At 39.7% G+C, this 21,002-nt stretch overlaps 1 protein-coding gene across 1 annotated transcript; it reads right to left on the minus strand.

Moving 5' to 3' along the window:
* Positions 1-1,396: 1,396 nt before the first annotated feature.
* Positions 1,397-13,955, minus strand: LOC114669194 (kelch-like protein 10). The gene is made up of 7 exons (XM_028825363.2): positions 13,805-13,955; positions 12,581-13,070; positions 11,820-12,440; positions 7,716-7,865; positions 4,211-4,612; positions 4,027-4,113; positions 1,397-2,743 (listed from the first exon to the last, which is right to left on the minus strand). The coding sequence occupies exons 1-5, from the start codon at positions 13,948-13,950 to the stop codon at positions 4,238-4,240; spliced, it is 1,782 nt and encodes a 593-aa protein (XP_028681196.2). The 5' UTR covers positions 13,951-13,955; the 3' UTR covers positions 1,397-2,743; positions 4,027-4,113; positions 4,211-4,237.
* Positions 13,956-21,002: the final 7,047 nt, after the last annotated feature.

Genomic DNA, 21,002 nt, shown 5'->3' on the forward strand with positions numbered 1-21,002 from the left:
GCTGCCCCAAACCTTTCTATGACTCTGAGTCGAGTTTGTGACAACAGGTACACATGTGCCTTTCTAAATGATGTCCAATCAATTTGGTTTGCTACCAGATGCACGTCAAGAATGGACCCAACCACAATATGGAGTGCCAAAGCAAAGGGTCTCAATACTATAGGAATGAGAGATTTCAGTTTTTGATTTTTAACACCTTTGCAAACCTTTTTTGAAAACGTTTTCACTCTGTCACCATGGGTTATCTAGTGTAGATTGATGGGCAAAAATTAAAATGCATCCAATTAGAATTAACTCTACAACACAATAAAGAGTGCAGAAAGTGAAGGGGTCTGAATACTTAATAAATCCACTGTACTCCCATGTAACTACTAGCATTAAGAAACAATGATTTCTTGTACTAAACAAATCAAGTCTACAAAATGTTTTTTATTCAGTCAATGAGTGTCTCAGGAGGGACACATATAAGCAGGCCTCATTTTATCAGTCTAACAAGTGCAGTATGGATCTATACAGGTAAGGTGTGCACTAGTTGGATTTGCACCCATTACCCAGACCTTTACAGTTTTGTTCCACCATCATCAAGTCTGAAAGCTTTCAGCCCAAACTTGACTAGACATAAAAGGACTTGCTGTGAGCGAATGGGCAAACGCTTTCACATATTTTTCTATCTCGGAGTACTGACGACAGGACAGCTCACACCATCACTGAAGGTAGCCACTTAACCTTAATCACTAGCTGCCCTGGCTCTAAAGCTGCATAGATTTACTGTAATTCTGACTGCACTTGACATTTTACCACATATGGTGAAGACTGAATGAAGCCATACTCGTGCTATTTACAACTCCATCCTCTGCCCAAACCATTGAAGCATATCTTAGAGATAGGCAAAAAGAACAAAGGCCATCTAGTCGAGACAGGGCTCTAGGATTAAGAGATGGTATTATTCCCCATCTTTTTTTAGCTGCTGTGTTACTACTGACTGACCTTTGTTTGCTGCTGCTGCTGTTGACGACCTTAAAGTCTAGTGAAGCCCGAGGCGCTGAGTTTGTTGAAGTTCTTTGATCTTCTGCTCCTCCCACTGGGAATAGTGCTGCTGGACACAAGTGCTGATGTTGTAAGTGTCATCAGGATGCACTATGATTGGGCTGTGCACGTAAAAATTGTTAAATTCTTAAATGAAGGTGCTTCAGATACAGTAGGTTCTCAGTCCCGTCCTTGCTCTTCTCAATTAGATTGACTCCACCTGATGCCAAAAGTGTCCTCGCATAGTGGTCTTCTTAATCGTATAGCTATTTTCATGCTTTCTGAAAGTTCTGTGACAAAGCCACCCATACAAGGAGGAGTGAAATAGAGTACCGTATTGTGGAAGTCGTGTGCACTCATTCCATGGGGCAGCAGGTAAAGCAGTAAAAAATTATGCTGCTGGAATGCAGAGTTTTGCACTAAACTACCTTTAGCACAAGTTTTAGAAATGACCAGAAAATACTGAAGGAATCCCACAATCTTTGTTAATTGTTCAGTATTCCTCACGGCAAATTAGTACATGGCCATAGGCCTTCTCTCAAAGATGTTTCTGATGTTACTTATTCCAGCCTTTGTATGATGACCCTCACTGGAGCTTTAAACACGGCACAGTCCAGAAGAACACCGATAGTAAGGAAGGCCAATTACAGAAGGTGCCCAATAGGCAGAGAACATGCAGGTACCTTAACTTAAACTTGTTTTTCTTACGGATAAGGTGCACTGCTTATCTTAATAGACTGGATTACACCCAACAGGCATCCCTCACGTGTTTGATGTGTCATATCTTCTTTGGATTCTTGGAGTGATGCAGCTACCAACCTATGGGATGTGACCCTTCCTCAGCAAGAAGATTGCTGGCAAACACTATTGATGGTATCAAATGTCCATTTTGTAAGTTGCCTGTCTGAGGAAGCTTAGTCAAAAAGTGAGCTACAGGTATCAAAACCTGCTGCACTAGGCCACATGCATCCCCCTAATTCAAGGCTCATGTCAGTGTCAGAAAGTGATGTGCAGCTCTCCCACCATGGGGAGTTAAATCCTCAAACGTATACCATCCCATTGCAGTTCATGTGTTCTTACCAAAATGTTTCTTACAAAATGGAGGAGGACTTTATACTGAAGCAGGATTTGTGCACACTTCAAACTTGGCTGAATCTGTACTGAAGCAGGCAGGTGCTGTGTCAGGCCTACAACACTCAACGATGGCAGGTCCTGAAAAGGTGGTCTCCTTCAGCATATTGACCAAACAACTGTCATGATGTTATCTTATGCTGACTTGAGGCTGTAGTTCTTTAGGCCCTTTGTGGTTAATCTCTGATATTTTTTCTCATAGGTTTGCACATCTTTTTGCACGGTGGCGAAGATCGTGTCCTTGAGTATTTATTTTGCTAGCCTAGCATGCTTCAAGTGCACATAAACATCTTGCAGTTGAAATTCTTATATTGCATTTTTTTTTTTCGAAACCCACCTTTGTTTTACTAGGAGCAACCTGACCACCTCCTGCTCTGTTTGTGTCTTGCCGATTTTGGCTCAGCACCCTTTGACTCTCCTAAGCAGCATGTGCTACTCTTATAGGTGCATTATAATGCATTCGCCTACTGACTAAGGTGCGAACGTCAGCACACTTGCCTGTTGCATTCTTTTCCACAGTTGGCCTCTGTCATCAACTGATGACTCTTCACAAATACTAATTCTCATTTTGCTTGATGTGAGAGAACTGAAAGAGATAAAAAGAAAGTAATCAGTTCCTTCTAGAGAAGCTACACAAACACAATGATTAGTACTCAGATGTCATCAAACACTTGCAATTAGTGTATAATGCAGTAGCCAGAATCTTAATTAGAAAAGGAATCGCACCAGTTTTAGTGTGGTTCAGAATTGACTTTAAAATGCTACTACTGGTTTACAAAGTCTTAAATAATCTCGCTCCATCCAATATTTTGGAATGCCTGTCCCCTTAGATCTTTGAATGGAGGTCTGCTGATAATTCCATGAGCCAAGTTTAAAGGAAGTGATGAGATGGCCTTTTGCTGTTATGCATCTAAAATCTGGAATACTTAAACTATAGAAATTCACCAGGCTAATACCATGGAACATTTTTTAAAAAACTATTAAAAATCCATTGATTTAAAATAGGTTTTTCATAGCTACATTTTAGTTGATTTCGAATAGACTGTATGGGCATAGAATTATATTCTTCAGTGATCTGCAATTTTTACTAATCTCTACTGTTCTCTTGTTATTTTTTTTTTCCGGTTCTGATGTGGTGGTAGTGATCTGCTCAATCACCACCTGATCAATGCACCATGCAGACCGCTGAAATGATGGAATGAAGGCAGGTATCTCAGCTGTTCACGAGACCAACTTCATCAAATTCCTATCATGTGAAGCATGAAAACTAAGAGGTTTAATTTAGGAATAATTATGTTAGGTAGAATACCCAGTGATCTTTTGTCCTTGGAACCCCTGCAGATTTTCTTTCCTCCAGCTTACCTGGAATTTTTTTTTTTTTTGTCTTCCTGGCTTATCTGACCTTACCTATTTTGTTGTTACTTAATTCTTTAATGTTATTGTCTAATCTTAATAGTTTTTATTTTGTTTCTTTTTCTTTTAACTTTTTCTTTGTCATCCTGTAAAACATCCATCCATTTTCCAACCCGCTGAATCCGAACACAGGGTCACGGGAGTCTGCTGGAGCCAATCCCAGCCAACACAGGGCACAAGGAAGGCAGGGTGCCAACCCACTGCAGGACACACACAAACACACCCACACACAAAGCACACACTAGGGCCAATTTAGAATCGCCAAACCTGCATGTCTTTGGACTGTGGGAGGAAACCGGAGCGCCCGGAGGAAACCCACGCAGACACGGGGAGAACATGCAAACCCTGCCTTGTGCCTACTGTTAATGTAGGGGGATACTGGAATTTTTTTTTCAGCCTGTTACACAAGCCCATTAAGCAAGTTGTCTATCACAGACTTTGTAAAACAAATCTAACCTTAGTTTGTCACTGAAGCAAGAGTGGAAGCCATCCCAATCATCTTATGCCATCTTCTGCCTTTTCCACCTCACCATTTTCTATAACCTGTCAAGATACCAGGGTGAAACCTCAAATTGTAATATGCAAGATTTAGAGCATATAAAATATTTGGTAATAAAGAAAAACAAGGATTTTCACAAACCATTTCATTCTGCTGTACATCTTGCTCTCATACAGGGGGAATGCTATAAAACGGAGAGATTTGGCGCTCCACTAACTTGGAGACTGAATTTTGGGACTGCCGACGTGCCACATACTCCCTGACGTTGGGCAGGCCATACAGCACACAGCAGCTTAGTGCACTACGATCCAGTTTCATGTCTGGAAGCTCTTTCCATTCGTTAGTCTCTTTGTTATAACTCTCCACCTTAGATGAGGTAGTTAAACCATCATAGCCGCCAACCACATAAAGGAAATCTTCCATTGTCTCAATTCCAAAGTTGCTACGTGGTGTAATCATGGAGGACACGGAGCGCCAGGTGTCCGTCTGTGGGTTGTAGGCCTCAGCTGTGTCCAAGCGATTTTCCCCGTCAAAGCCTCCCACCTGAAAAGTAATGGATGAAACAAATATGAAAATGCATCATTCTGACCAATCAACAGGAGAACAGGCAGATTTTATAGGCAGTCACTTCCTCTATATAATGACTAAAGCCAAAATCATTATCCTCAGTGGCTTTTTGTCACATAGACTAGGGCACTGACCCAGGCCTGTAACAGCTTTACGTCCTGAAATGTTACTTTTCATTTTCATAAAAAAAATCTTTGAATAATTTAGTGAGTCTATTTTATAGTAGTACTAGGGGGCTCTGGCCCTTGCTCGCTTCCCTCGCCAACCGCCGTGTGGGCTCTACGCGTTAAGTCATTTCCTGGATCTGCCGCTAGCGACGAATCGTGCTGTGCTTTTGAAGAAACACGAATATCAACTCTGTCTTTCGAAACTATTATCGCTTACAATTCAGCACATGTTGGTTTATTATATATGCGAGCATGACCTTTCGGTTTCATATAGAAATCCAAGAAAACTTCTTTGTCTGTGTTTTTCAGATACAAGTGCAATACTTTTGGACGTATGGATTTGTATCCATTACTGGCTGTAGAATTTCTAAAACGTCTGATCGTTTAACTCTTTCGATTCTATGTTGCATCGCTTCTCCATGATCATAAATATAAACCTGACCAAATTGTGGTTTCTTTGAAATTAAACTTGTAGTAGCTTTAATTGGTACAGGACCACAGATTCTCATAGCGTATGGTCCTGAATCATGTAAATCTACGTTGTGAGCATTGAATGATGCGAACGCGAACAGATTATTGTAGATTCGGATATTTTGCCTGTAGTGTTTGTGGATTTCACTTTCAGCAAATAACAAATCTTTTATTTCTTGTGGATACGCCTCTTCATTGGTAAGAAACACTACTTTTCACTGATGGCAACACTAATTAGACAAACTACAAGTCTCCGACTTAATCTTTAAAGCTGAACAATATCTACATACTTCTGTCATATCACCTATGTCCATATATTCTATCTCTTATCGCTGTTCCATTATTTCACTGTTTGTTTGCACTAATGCAATCTTTACTATCAGTTTTTTTTGAGACTTTCAAATTTTACTACTTTCATTATCTCTGACCTGCTCTGAATGTGTATCGCACCAACATTTTTGAACCCCTTTACGACGTTCTACTTTGTCTTCTACTCTTTGTCTTTTATTTCCGGCCCCGGGCGTGATTAAATCTCTTGGCAGAAAGTCTCCTCTCACGGGACTTGAAATTATCTCTTTGAAAAAGTATCGTCTCATCCCAGGATTTTTTTTTATATAATAGAAATAGATAGTTTTGGTTGTAGTTTTAGGATTCGAAATGGAATTCACACCCCCAAAATTATTTGTAACAAGTGGACAGCTGTACTGATGAGTCTTCCGTAAATTTGGTTCAAGAGCAGAAACGTGTGGTACATAAACCACTTGTTAACTCAACAAAGATATTTTTGCCCACTGTTGATGAGAAACTTTATACAGAGGAAAATCTTAATAAAAGTGCAGAACAAGAAAGGTGATTTTGATATTTGAGACAAGACATTTCCACAAATAACTGATGTCAAGACTAAGGAAGACATTTTTGTTGGTCCACAAATGAGACGCATCATCAATAAGAAGCCTTTGAAAATCTGCTACTGGGGCTGAGAAAGTTACATGGACATCGCAGAGAATTTTCTTGGCCACTACAGAACACCAAACTACATCCAGCAGGTGGACAACATGCTCAAAGCATATAAAATCACTAGACATTAAGCCCATTACAATAACGGGCGCTAGAACAGTAGTCCATAAATATTAGTAGGAACAGTCTATATTAAATGGCAAGGGACCTTTTACCTCATTAAAATTTTTTCCATAAAATGCCTGTAATTTTCTCTGACAGTAATACTGGCTTTGCTGCACGTAATATGCGTTTAATTTTCTGTCACAACAGTGGGCAATCAGCAGATTCTCCCCAGCAACTGATGAAATGTGCGCGAAAATAAATCTACTTGTACTTTGCACTTTACCGGGCCAAGTTTCTTAATTGCAAATCTGACATCCTAAGAGTGAACACGTGCACAACAATGGGGAAGCTGGTCTCCGCGTCTCAGTACCCGATTGGATTTTTCGTGTTTTCTGTTTTAGGTCTTACCTCATTTACCGAAATCCGATTGGATCTGCCGTGCGATATTTTATAGGTCCCACCCTCTCTGTCTTGTGTGACGCGTCAGGCGGCCTTTGAAGCATCTGCTTTGAAGCATCGCACCGTGCCCCACGCATGCGCACTTCACCAGAAGACACACACACACGGACACTGGACGCACACAGAAGTTTTATTAAAGAGGATGAAGTTCAACATGTTGCTAAAGATTCATTTTCTGCATTCATACTTGGACTTCCTCCCTGATAAGGTAGGTAGTGTGGTGTATTGGTTAAAACTTTGGACCTTAAACCCTAAGGTTGTGAGTTTAAATCCCACTACTGACACTTTGTGACAATGAGTGGGCCAATTTACCTGCCTGTGCTCCAACTGGAAAAAAACAAAAGAGTTACGTAACCAATTTTATCTCAGATGTTACAAGTCACCTTGGATAAAGGCATCAGCCAAATAGTAAGTAATAATAATGTTGGTGCAGTCAGTGACGGACAGGACAAAAGGTTTCAGCAAGATCATTGCAATGATGGAAAACTGGCACCAAAGCAAGTGGAATCCATCAGTACTGGCCGACTATTGTTGGACACTGAAACGATAAGCATCAGATATGAAGTACAAATGAAAATCAGAAGCAAACCTTTTTAGCTCGCTTGAACTAACATAATGTTTCAACATCATTAATCGAGTAAACACTCTAAATTCAATAAAACTTAATTTCATATTTCCCCAAATTCCTACACAATATAGAAAATCAGAAATCCTGTTTTAAATCAATGCTTTAATCCGAGTCACATAAAGGTTTGACATAATTTTCTTCCTAAATGCCACCGAGTGCACTGCTCAGCTGCCCTCCTCCAGGAAATAAGATGACAGGCGTCCATTTTGTTGCTGATACCACATCTGTGCCGTCAATGTTTCCAGTGTGCTGCACTCCGATTTAAGAAATCAAGAAAGCCTCTTGTACTTACCGCAAAAACTTCATCTTTGTAAGCAATCACTCCTACTCCACTCCGCTCAATCATCATTGGTGCAATCATTGACCACTGGTCTACTGCGGGTTCATAAACTTCGGCTGTAAAGAGGCAGTTGTGGCCATTGAAGCCCCCACAAATATAAATCTGGAGACAAACAATAAGGAAGAAAATGTTTACAACAAAATAATTATTCAAATAACCTCCAGAGACTCTAGGCTGAACAATATTGCTTGAGCCTAGGTTTGGAGTCTTTCTGAAAAAAACACCAAATATTGATTTAGCTATCAATAATGAATGAATAATGAATTATTATTATTATTTAGTGTCTGACATTATAAAAATGAACACAAGCAGTTACCCCTGTGCTTCTATACTATACCCCACGGTTGAACCCCATCAGCGAGTCTGTTATCAGTTATTATTGCTCAGAAAATGCTGCCGTGGTTTAAGAGGCACAACTTTTTCAATATTTCATTGGCCTTTTCCGCTTCTTAAATAGCGATTCGGGAATTTGTGACAGGACGCTCATGACTTTTGTTCTTATGATTGGATGCTGTGCCCCCTAACTATTGAGGCTGCAAATTTTTAATCATTAATGTTAAACTTGCTCTTTTGCAGGTTAGTTGCTCCAGACAACAGATCAATTTTGTCAAATCCTTCTTTCTGTAACAGGCAAATCCTCCAAGATTAGCGAGTTACCCGCATCTTAGACCTCACAGATCACGTAATTTTGGCTTAATCTATTCCAGAAATGAAAGTCTGGCTAACATTTTTTTTTGGAATGGAATTAAACAGATTTAAGGGAATCCTCATTTACTTTAGCTGGACTTCACACTAAACGTGCTTTCTGGAACAAACCCCGATTTTCAATTTGACTTTAAAATAGTCTTTTATGTTGACGGATGTCAAAAAAAAGCCAGATTGATTAATTAAATATAATGCCATTCAATGTTGAAGAATAATAAAATATTAAAACTTCACAGGGGTGAATGCTTTTTATGGGCAATACATATAACACAGTGCCAGAACATAACTCGAAATTAAAATAAATGATAAAACCAAAAAAAAATAAGAGAAAAATCAACCCCAGAATGGGCAGAAGGATAGTGAGAATGGTAGACAAAAAGCAAAGGACAACTTCCAAAGAGATACAAGCTGAACTCCAAGGTCAAGACTCGTCAGTGTCTGATCACACCATCTGTTGCTTTTTGAGTGACAGTGGACCCAACTGAAGAATACCCAGGATTCCACTGTTGGGGAAAAAAAAAGCCAAACTGGAATTTGCTAAAATGCGTATTGAGAACCCACAATGCTTCTGGAAGAATGTCCTTTGGACAGAGCAGACAAAACTGGAGCTTTCTGGCAAGTCACATGAGCTCTATGTCCACAAACGAAAAAATGAAGCTTTCAAACAAAGGAACGCGATACCTACTGTGAAACACCCGTTTTGGGCCCAGTCTGCTGCTTCCGACATCGGATGCCCCAAGACTTTGTAGGGAACAATGAAATGTCAAGACTATCAAGACATTCTGGAGCAAAATGTACTGCCTAGTGTCAGAAAGCTCTGTCTTAGTTGCAGGTCATGGATCTTCCAACAGGATAAGGAGCCAAAACACACAGCTAAAAGCACCCAAGGATGGCTAAGAACAAAACATTGGACTGCTGTGAAGTGGCCTTCTGTGAGCCCTAATTTGAATCCCATGAAACATCTAAGGAAAGAACTGAAACATGCAGTCTGGAGAAGCCCCCTTCAAACCTGACACAGCTGGAGTAGTTTGTGCAGGAACAGTGGGCCAAACTACCCATTAACAGGTGCAGAAGTCCCACTGAGAGCTCCAGGAATTGTTTGTTTAGAGTAAGGTAGTGCAACAAATTATTAGGATAAGGGGACCCATCATTTTTGTCCTGGTCATTTCCATGTGTGTTACTATTGGAAATACTCTGTTGAATCAAACCTCTAAAGCAAAGTCTGATTTTTGTTAAATGCAGAATTAACAATGATGGGTCCCAATGACTTTTGTCAGTTATTTGAGAGACAATTGTGGGTTCTTCTTTATTCGTGGAGGGGTACCAACAAATCTGTCCATGTCTGTACTCACGGCAGAGTCACAGAGCAAAATTCTCTTTCCAAAGGTGACAGACATAAGCCATTACTTAAAATTAGCAAAAAGAAAACATAATGTTGTGGATTGTGTATGGTCTCATCACCTTACCATGAGTAAATATTTGGACAGAGACAACTTTTTTTTAATTTTGGTTCTGTACATTACCACAATGAATTTTAAATGAAACAACTCAGATGCAGTTGAAGTGCAGACTTTCAGCTTTAATTCAGTGGGGTGAACAAAACGATTGTATAAAAATGTGAGGCAACTAAAGCATTTTTTGAACACAATCCCTTCATTTCAGGGGCTCAAAAGTAATTGGACAATTGACTCAAAGGCTATTTCATGGGCAGGTGTGGGGAAGTCTGTCGTTATATCATTATCAATTAAGCAGATAAAAGGCCTGGAGTTGATTTGAGGTGTGGTGCTTGCATGTGGAAGATTTTGCTGTGAACAGACAACTTGCGGTCAAAGGAGCTCTCCATGCAGGTGAAAGAAGCCATCCTTAAGATGCGAAAACAGAAAAAACCCATCCGAGAAATTGCTACAATATCACGAGTGGCAAAATCTACAGTTTGGTCCATCCTGAGAAAGAAAGCAAGCACTGGTGAACTCAGCAACGCAAAAAGACCTGAATGTCCACGGAGAACAACAGTGGTAGATGATCGCAAAATCACTTCCATGGTGAAGAGAAACCCCTTCACAACAGCCAACCCAGTGAACAACACTCCCCAGGGGGTAGGCGGGCGTATCGATATCCAAGTCTACCATAAAGAGAAGATTGCATGAAAGTAAATACAGAGGGAGCACTGCAAGCCTCAAGAATAGAAAGGCTAGATTGGACTTTGCTAAAGAACATCTAAAAAAGCCAGCACAGTTCTGGAAAAGCATTCTTTGGACAGATGAAACCAAGATCAACCTCTACCAGAATGATGGCAAGAAAAAAGTATGTAGAAGGCGTGGAATAGCTCATTATCCAAAGCATAGCACATCATCTGTAAAACACAGTGGAGGCAGTGTGATGGCTTGGGCGTGCATGGCTGCCAGTGGCACTGGGACACTAGTGTTTACTGATGATGTGACACAGGACAGAAGCAGCCGAATGAATTCTGAGGTGTTCAGAGACATACTGTCTGCTCAAATCCAGCTAAATGCAGTCAAATTGATTCATGATACAGATGGACAATGACCCAAAACATACAGCCAAAGCAACCCAGGAGTTTATTAAAGCAAAGAAGTGGAACATTCTTGAATGGCCAAGTCAGTCACCTGATCTTAACCCAATTGAGCAGGCATTTCACTTGTTGAAGACTAAACTTCAGACAGAAAGGCCCACAAACAAACAGCAACTGAAAGCAGCTGCAGTAAAGGCCTGGCAGAGCATTAAAAAGGAGGAAACCCAACATCTGGTGATGTCCAGGAGTTCAAGACTTCAGGCTGTCATTGCCAGCAAAGGGTTTTCAACCAAGTATTAGAAATGAACATTTGATTTCCAGTTATTTAATTTGTCCAATTACTTTTGAGCCCCTGAAATGAAGGGATTGTGTTCAAAAAATGCTTTAGTTGCCTCACATTTTTATGCAATCGTTTTGTTCACCCCACTGAATTAAAGCTGAAAGTCTGCACTTCAACTGCATCGGAGTTGTTTCATTTAAAATTCATTGTGGTAATGTACAGAACCAAAATTAGAAAAAAGTTGTCTCTGTCCAAATATTTATGAACCTAACTGGATTATTACAAAATAAATCTACAATCAGTGTAAACTAATACAAAATAAAATGAATGGATAAAAAATTTGCAAAAGACAAATAGATGCTCTAAGAGTTTAGCTGTGATATTCCAGCAGATGAAGCTTTGTTTCATTTGTGTGAGAAAGTAGCTATGACAAGATCATTAGAAACGTGACTTTGTACAATGTCTTAGATTATCGTTTAAACAAGCACAACACTTTGCTTTAATTTCCCTTAATCTCAGTGTCCTCCTCATACCTTACCTTTCCATACAGTGTGGTGGCACTGGCATCACTTCGACGCTCATTCATAGATGACAGCAAGGTCCATTGGTTGGTTTCCGCATTGTACTTTTCAGCTGTTTTCAGACGATTGTGACCATCAAATCCCCCCATAGCATAGATGAGATTATTAAGAACAACCACGCTAATGTAACCACGGCGGCAATGCATAGGAGCCACTTCTTGCCACACCCTGTTCACGGGGTCAAAACGACAGACCATGTTGTAGTACTCCACACTATCAAATCCACCAATAAAATAAACATATCCTTTGAGGTATGCGGTTCCAAGGTAAGCTTTAGGCGTCTCCTCCTCACATGTTACATCTGTCCAGATTTTAGCACGGGCATCGTACGCCTCAATGCTATTTGTAGGGTGGCCGCCCCTCCATCCTCCAATAGAGAGCAGGATACTGAAAGGCAGACGGGAAGATGTGACGGAGCTATCCAACTGTGACATTCCTGAATCATTAATGCTGATATCATAGATAATTTTCAACAAGGATCTGAGAATGAAGTATTTGTATTTTTCATTGTAATTCATGTACTCATTTTTCTTCACGTCTTGCATGAAAAGTCCACAGTCCTTCATTTCTAGGCGCACCTGTAAAAAGAACAAGAGTAGCACTTACTTTTGGAAACCATTCAGTGAATTCATATTAAGGGAAGATTCAGTTAACGCATGGTCCTTCAAATGCCACAGCAAATGAGATGTAAAAATAGTAGTACATAAAAGCCTGGTACCTTTGGAAGCAGCTCTGAGACAAATCCCATGCGAGGTCCTGGCTGGTGGGAAATCCACTTCATGACAGCATGGAATACCTGGCTCTCATTTTTAACATTCAGTTCGTCTCTCTCAAGGATGTCACACAGTTCAAAGAAGCTCAACTGCAAGAACTCATCTGACACCTTGATGAGTTCCTCAAATTCGTTCATGATGAACCTGAAGGCCTTGAAGCACAGATTGGGGCAGCAGTAGTGATATGCAAACCTGCAAATGCCAATGCAGTTCACAGGGGAGAGCTGAGACTCGATGAACTCACGACAGAGGTTTATAAGGCCCAGTATGTTAAACTGGTCAGCCACCACAAGCAGCTGCTTTACATTGTTTGATGTAATTTGGACAGTTTGGGTATAGGCAAAAGTGATGATCATCTCCATCATGTCTGGAGAAACACCTGGAATGTTGTAGAACCTCTTTTCCTTATTGTTCCATCGTTTAGAGAACAAAGTCCTGCAAAGAAAAAAGACTCTGAGGATGGGTGACATTTTAATATCTGGTAATTGAACATTCCTGGTTTCTTTACATTTTAGCAATAGAGTTGAATGTTGTAAGGTTACTTCACCCCGTATGGAGTGAGCAGGTAAGATACTCCCAAGCTGTAAATAGAATTCTGATCAGAAATACAACATGAACTACGGACCCCTTTGTTCAATCAATTCATTCATTCAACATCAACCTATCACCCATTGTTTTCAATCCATTAAACTATTAAACATCAGCTGTGGGGCGGCACGGTGGCGCAGTGGTAGCACTGCTGCCTCGCAGTAAGGAGACCTGGGTTAGCTTCCCCTGCATAAAGTTTGCATGGGTTTCCTCCCACAGTCCAAAGACATGCAGGTTAGGTGCATTGGCGATCCTAATTTGTCCCTAGTGTGTGCTTGATGTGTGTGTGCGCCCTGCCCGAGATTTGTTCCTGCTTTGCGCCCTGTGCTGGCTGGGATTGGCTCCAGTAGACCCCCGTGACCCTGTGTTAGGATATAGCGGGTTGGAAAGTGACTGACTGACTAACATCAGCTTTATTCAATACATTCATGCATGCATGTCCAGGACTGCTTATGCCACCTAGGAACTTCTGGACAGAAGGACAATGCACTGTGGAGCAGAGATACGCACATACAAAGAATAATTAACTATAGCAATGCAAAATGCATACCTGGTAAATAGTCTTACCTGAAAGTGCTTACCTGAAGTAGGGGCTACAACAACAAAGCACATTTTTGTGAGCAGGGATCTCCACTCCATTCACACAAAACACCACATCAAGGAAACTCCCTTCTAAGCGAAGCTCATTCAGCACATTGTAATCCACAGCACAAAATTTATTATCCATATTTTTTTCCAATCTTGACTTCTGGAGGAAAAAAGTTCAAATGCAGGAATAATGATTAAAAATATCACTTCTCCAAAGAGAAGACAATGAGTCATATTATTTCCTGATGCTGCCAAAACAGGCAGCAGTCCCCTAGAACTCTGAAGTACTTAAGAGGGTTTGAGGAGGTTCTGTTGTTTTCTCATTAAGTAATGCATTGCATTTCCCTTTATTCCTCCCTCTAATCCTTGGAAGAAAGAGGGGTTGAGGTCAAATGCCAAATCTTCAGACTCATAACAGGAGAGGTATGCATTGTCACAGACAGTCTGGGTCCTTGTCTGGCTGGGACACCTCTTCACAGAGAGGACTGGGGGAGCAAGCGTGGGCAGAACAGTACCTCCCCTGAGGCGTTAGATGGCAGCCTCCATGGGTTGCAGTGGTGCCTTGGATTCCCGCAGGGCATTGTATTTTTCAGACGATTGTGACCATCAAATCCCCCCATAGCATAGATGAGATTATTAAGAACAACCACACTAATGTAACCACGGCGGCAATGCATAGGAGCCACTTCTTGCCACACCCTGTTCACGGAGTCAAAACGACAGACCATGTTGTAGTACTCCACACTAGTTGAAGTTATCTAAAGCCCTGTTGGGACCCTGGGGTGCTGCCATGGGGTGCTACAACTGCTGAGCCCTCTTGGGTGGGTTTTCTGCCACACCCGAAACTGCAGCTGGAACTAGGTCAACGAGCACCTGTAGCACTTCCGGGGGTATTATAAAAGATCCTCACAGGTGGTGCAGTGGTACTGCTGCTGCTTTGCAGTAAGGAGACTGTGGGTTCGCTTCCCGGGTCCTCCCTGTGTGGAGAGTGCTTTGAGTAGTGAGAAAAGCACTATATAAATGTAAAGAATTATTATTATTATTATAAAAGGAGCCAGTTGTCAACACTCTGAGAGCCAGTATCGGGAGGAGGGATACAAAGCTTGCCAAGGAGGAGTGAAGAAGAATAAGAAAAGAAGAAAAAGTAAAAGTAACAAGTATTGTGCTTGAGACTGTGTTGTGTCTGTGGAAAACGAGGAAGGCGTTTCCCACGAGGGGAAGAAAATAAAATCATTTAATTGTTTTATCAGTGTGCCTCCTGCGTCTGTCTGTGTCGGGTTAAGCGCTGGTGTAGCGCCATCAACTGTCACAGCATGTTCTCATAAAGTCACATTAATATCATGACTTGTGACACTCAAGTGGGCCAGCTGTATAAAATTTAGGAATACAGATGCAAATCTTTACACGATATCCTCAGAATCAACAGCTAAGTCAACCTAGACCAAAACTGCTCTTTGTACTTAGTCCACAAAGGTGCATATTTAAATATGCATTAAAAAGTGAATATGTCCTGGAATCTAAAGACTGGAAATTAAACCAATGACATATACGAGACATCAGATGTCTTTGTGGATCCTTTGAACGTTCAGACAAGTCAGATTCTTTAACCCAAACGACTATAATAGTGGTGACGTCTTTCGCCTGACATGGGTAATGATATGTAGTCAGTTGGAATGAAATTGGATAGATTTGTGGGCTTTCAATTCAAGGCCATTAATGCTGCATTGGAAATTAAGTTTACTGGCAGAAATTCATGAGCTTCAGTAATGTTGTGCCTGGCTATGTACGCCTGATAGATAGATAAGACAGACAGACAGACATTCATAGTATAGTAGGCAGGATTAGATAGATAGATAGATAGATAGATAGATAGATAGATAGATAGATAGATAGATAGATAGATAGATAGATAGATAATTATACACACTCAATGAGTAAATGAACAGGAACATCTGCTTATCCATGAAATTATCTCATGAGCCAATCAACCAATCATGTGGCAGCTGTGCAATGCATAAAGCTTCAATTATTGGTCACATGAAATGTTCAAAATGTGAAAAAATGCATCAATGGGCATCTGATGTCATAAACATTTAAGTTTAACAGAGAAAATTTTTAGAAAATTTCTCAGCCACCACTACGTAGTACATGGGGCAATTAACAAAAATATATAATTTTTGGGTGGCGTATTCCTTTAATGGACTGAAATGAGATTAGTACACCACCAAGTATTCTTTTGCTATATTATTTTTTCTATTTATATTCACTAGAATGTTCCATGGACTCAAATGAGATTAGTTCTCCTATTACTCGATTTAATTTGCTGTTATTTTTTCTATTTAAATGTATTTTCCATCATTAAATTACTACGTCAGTTTGACTATTGCCTCAATTACATGGCACTTCCTACAGGATTCTCAACAGTAGCACGTAATATTTGTAGTGTGCCATCTGTTGGATTGAAAAAATGAAATGTATTTAATCGTTACGTGCATTACAAAATACATTTCAATAGATGGCTCAAGCAAACACTAACACTGAATATGCCCAACAGAGTAACTACTGGACGGACAGAAATTAGCATTAACATGACATCTTTAATGTCATGTAATTTAGATAGCATTTATTTCAAACAAAGTTGTCTAATTCACAAACCTGTAAAATAATGGGAAGAGTGCACAGCTCACCAGCTCCCCTCAGCCTTCTCAGGTGCATCTGAAACTGCAATGTAACCCATTAAAACACCACAAAAACAAAGATAAAAAGGAAAACAACATGACTTTCTTACATAAAAATCCAGCAGAATTACCCCTTTTACCAGGTCAAGCAGCCCGTGACACAGTACATCACATGGTGAGGCATCGCGTCTCCCAGGAAACTGAAATGATGGCAGTGATTACACCAGACTTCTCTAACATGCGACATGCAGAGGCATACTGAAGGCTGCACAGTCACAAAAGCACAAGAACAAGTAGTTGTAATGTCATTGTTTTGACAAATTACTACTGTTCATACATTTCATACAACTCTGTTATTCAAAGTCTTTCAGTTTACACATAATTGAGTTTTGACCAAAACAGTGCTGAAGAAAGCTGGAGCCTACGCAGGTGTAGCATGCACACATTCAGTCACTGACAGTGAGCCAGTTTAGTGTCACCAATCAAACATACAGGCACATCTTTCATATGTGGAAGGACACTGACAGGAGTAGGAGTAATGTAAACTTTATAGTGACAGCGTACAATCCAAAACTGAAACAAATGTTTCTCGAAATGTATGGCAAGAGCACGAATTACTGTGGAGGTAGTGATACATCGAATTTTTAATTAATTCAGTTTTGTATGTGTATTTTTTTTCCAAAGACCACAAACAATAAATCAGTAAAGAATAAGACATTTCTAATGATCATAGCACTGTATAGCTCTTACTGCTGGGAGATATGCTAAAATAATTGTCCCGTAGTGTTTTGGATTAATAATTACTTAACAGATATCCCAGAGTTTGTTGAGTTTTAGAACAACTGTGGAAAGTCTTAAGACAACTCTGCCTCCATGGACTGTATGGGTGGTGCACAGAAGGAAGAAACCTAGTTAATGACTTTGCTGACTGGTGCAGGTTGAACCATCTGTAGCTCTACTTTAGCAAAACTGAGGTGGACATCAGAAATTGCAAGCATTCACTACCTTTGGTCTTCATCCACAGAGTACAAGCTATGGTGGTCCTGGCATTAACATATGGGAAAAGACTTGGAACAAGAATATGGCTTGAGCTGTAAATAAAGAAGTTATCTACCTGGCTAAAAAGTCCCAACTAGATCAGGTGAGGAAAAACAAACTGGTGAGGAAGGCAGGCTCTATTGTTAGCATGGAGCTGGACAGTTTAACATCTGTGGCAGAGCGACGGGCGCTAAGCAGGCTCCTATCAATTATGGAGAATCCACTCCATCCACTGAACAGGATCATCTCCAGACAGAAGAGCAGCTTCAGCAACAGACTACTGTCACCGTCCTGCTCCACTGACAGACTGAGAAGATCGTTCCTCCCCCAAACTATGCGACTCTTCAATTCCTTCCAGGGGGTGTAAACGTTAACATTATACAAAGTTATTGTCTGTTTTTACCTGCATTACTGTATTATCAATCTTTAATTTAATATTGTTTTTTGTATCAGTATGCTGCTGCTGGAGTATGTGAATTTCCCCTTGGGATTAATAAAGTTATCTATCTATCTATCTAGGTGTTATACTCTTTTATGTAATGGATGTCCGGGCAGTACAAGTGAGAAAATAAGGTACTGCAATTGTTTTAATAAGATGATCAGTAAAGCTGTCTGTATTCTGAGGTTATCCTGGACTCTGGACAGTAGCAGAGCAAGGATATACACAAAACTGCTGGCTATTATTACAATATTACTCTTTTGGCATGGAACCCTGGTCAAGCTGCCAAGTGCAACCAGCATAAACATAAGCAGAATTCCACATATCACTTATATAAGTCTATTTTAAAAAAGATGCATAACTTCTGGCTAGGTGATATTTTTTAGAGGTTAATTTGGATCATTTTAGAGACATATTTATTATATATATTTCTCTTCTGGTTCGTCCTGCTTCCACTTCAAAAACCGGTCCCGCCCACTTGCAGCCAACACGGCATTTCTCGATTCCTATTCGTCCTCTTCCATGTCACGCACTATACTGGCCTGCTGAGCGTAACACAGCCAACAAGTACTGAAGGTGCAGCCACAACGGTAAAGTAGCTTTTACCACCTTTGCGGGAGCCACAAGCCCGATTTATTTATCACTTTCACATGTAATCCTGCTTGGCCGGAAATTCTACATGCACAATGCGTCTTTCAAGAAGTATTTATTTCTTCTTGATTTCTGAATTCCTTTCTCACTGTTTCTGTTTCTATTCTTATACCGTCGTATGCTACGGCGGGCGTCAGCTAGTATTTATTATTACTGTACAGCATTTGCACAAAATCATTGTTTCTTGAAACACCTCCAACTGTGATGTCATTCTTTTTCATGTAATGTCCATATTAGCTTTATTGTTCTAGCTGTATGTGGTGTATCATTTTGAAATAGTTACTATAGTTACATTTTATTTAGCAAAACTATGTTAATACAGTTAAAAATGGTTAGGTGTACCGTGAGAAACCATTATGTTACTTTATTCATGTTTGAAAGCGTCTTTATGAGAAGCTGAAGACACTCCTTGCAGTAAGGGGGGTAAGTAAGTCATTGGAAGCAACAGTGACACATACACAAGGACAGCAGTGCCAGTTACACCAATTTGAAACGGACTGACAGCAAATCAACTGTGGGGTTAGACTCGTTCCTCAGAGAAAACCTAATCATTTATGGGGAGAAAAAGCAAGTTCTGAAAAGGACATCCCTTGATTGGGAAATGACAGAGATCCACAAGTAATGTAAGGGTTTGAAGACCAAACACCAAAAAAAGTGAAAGTTAAGCACAATCCTTGCCTTATTCCTGTCACATCAGAACTGGTGTGAACACATGGCTGCTGAAGAATTTTCTAGAGTTCTGGGACCAATCCAATTGATATAGGGGACCTCTCATGAGCTAAAATATAAAACAGAAAAGGAAACCTCGATTTTAAATTAATTTCAACTGGGTATACATGATTTTGTATTCATTAACATTTTACTTAATGTAATTAAATTTTGATAGGGATACATCTATATATCATGAAATATATTATTAATTTTTTTATTAACTACCCTGTTAAAGAAACTGGTATGAACTCTTGCTTGGTCTGGCAACCCAGCATTTACAACTAACTAATGACATCATCTGAAAATGTTCAGGTCTGAAGCAGATTACCACAGGATTAATTATTGCCTCCTTCTACTATATTCAAGACCTTCATCAAGATCCATACATCCATTTCCTAAACTAAATTATCCAGAGAAACCATACACTTTTTTGAATTCATTAGAGGGACTGCCAATAATTGAAGTCTGCCCACCCCTATTAGCAACACTGACTAAAGAGGAATCAAATTGGTATGGATGTATTCAATAATAAAGGATTAAGATCTGTCCCTACTGTGTTATTTTTAGATTAATGCATGGATAAGCAGGTGTTCTTGTTAATTTGCTCATTATAAATATATAATGTTAGAACAACAGATCAATCGTACATAGTGTGGAAGAAAATTATGAATACAGACACACCCCCCACTGGAATGCCCCGATTTAAGCAATAAAACACAGGCAGGAGAAAGCGTTAATCGTTATTCCTTATCTAAATCTCCGAAGAGGCAAAAAAGCATCATATCAGTGTTTCTGCAAAGGAAAAAGTGTCCTCTGCGCTATATTTATACAATCCATTGATTAGGTCACTATTCTTTAAAAGGAATTCATTACAAATTCAGAAAACTTTTAACATGATTGGTTACACCTAGTTGCTAACAGGACATGGCAGATTTTGATACCTTAGATGACCACAATTTGATTGATAGTCCTGTTTGTTTAGGATGTACGTGACTTTTTGAATGTATATTTTCCATATATAAGAGAGAAAATATTTTTCCAAGAGAAAAGAACAATAGCATATTATATTAATATATATATATTTATTATGATCCAGCTTGGTACAAAACAGGAAACAGTATTTTAAAAAGAAAGGTTATGCCATAAATATAGCACTTCTCTTAAGGGGTTATATAAAGGACAAGAAATACATTTTATCATAGTGAATAATAAAATAACAGCATCAGCTTTTAAGCTTAAGCTCAGAAGTATATGAGACTCAGGCACATGCCAGGTGCACATTGGACCAGGGTTCAAATTTAACTCTTACAATAGCACGGCACAACATTACTGAACCTGATCAATTTCTGCCAATAAACACTGTCTCCAATGCAGCATTAAAGCTCTCAAATTTCATTCCATTCCAAATGACTGGTCATCATTATTAATGCCAGGCAATGAGGTCACCACCACTACTGTATGATTATTTGAGTTAAGGAGACGGACTTGTCTAAATTTTTGAAGAATCCAGAAAGATATCCGACGTCTATAACATATGCCACCTGTTTTATTTCTGGTTTTTAGATTCCAGGACATATTAAAACATACAGAGCAAAGTTAATAAGCATTTTGTGATAGTGTTCAAAGTAATATACATGTTCACCTCATTGGAGTATATACTCACAAAGCTTTAGG

This window comes from Erpetoichthys calabaricus, chromosome 18 (assembly GCF_900747795.2).
Source record: "Erpetoichthys calabaricus chromosome 18, fErpCal1.3, whole genome shotgun sequence".
Classification (NCBI taxonomy): Eukaryota; Metazoa; Chordata; class Cladistia; order Polypteriformes; family Polypteridae; genus Erpetoichthys; species Erpetoichthys calabaricus.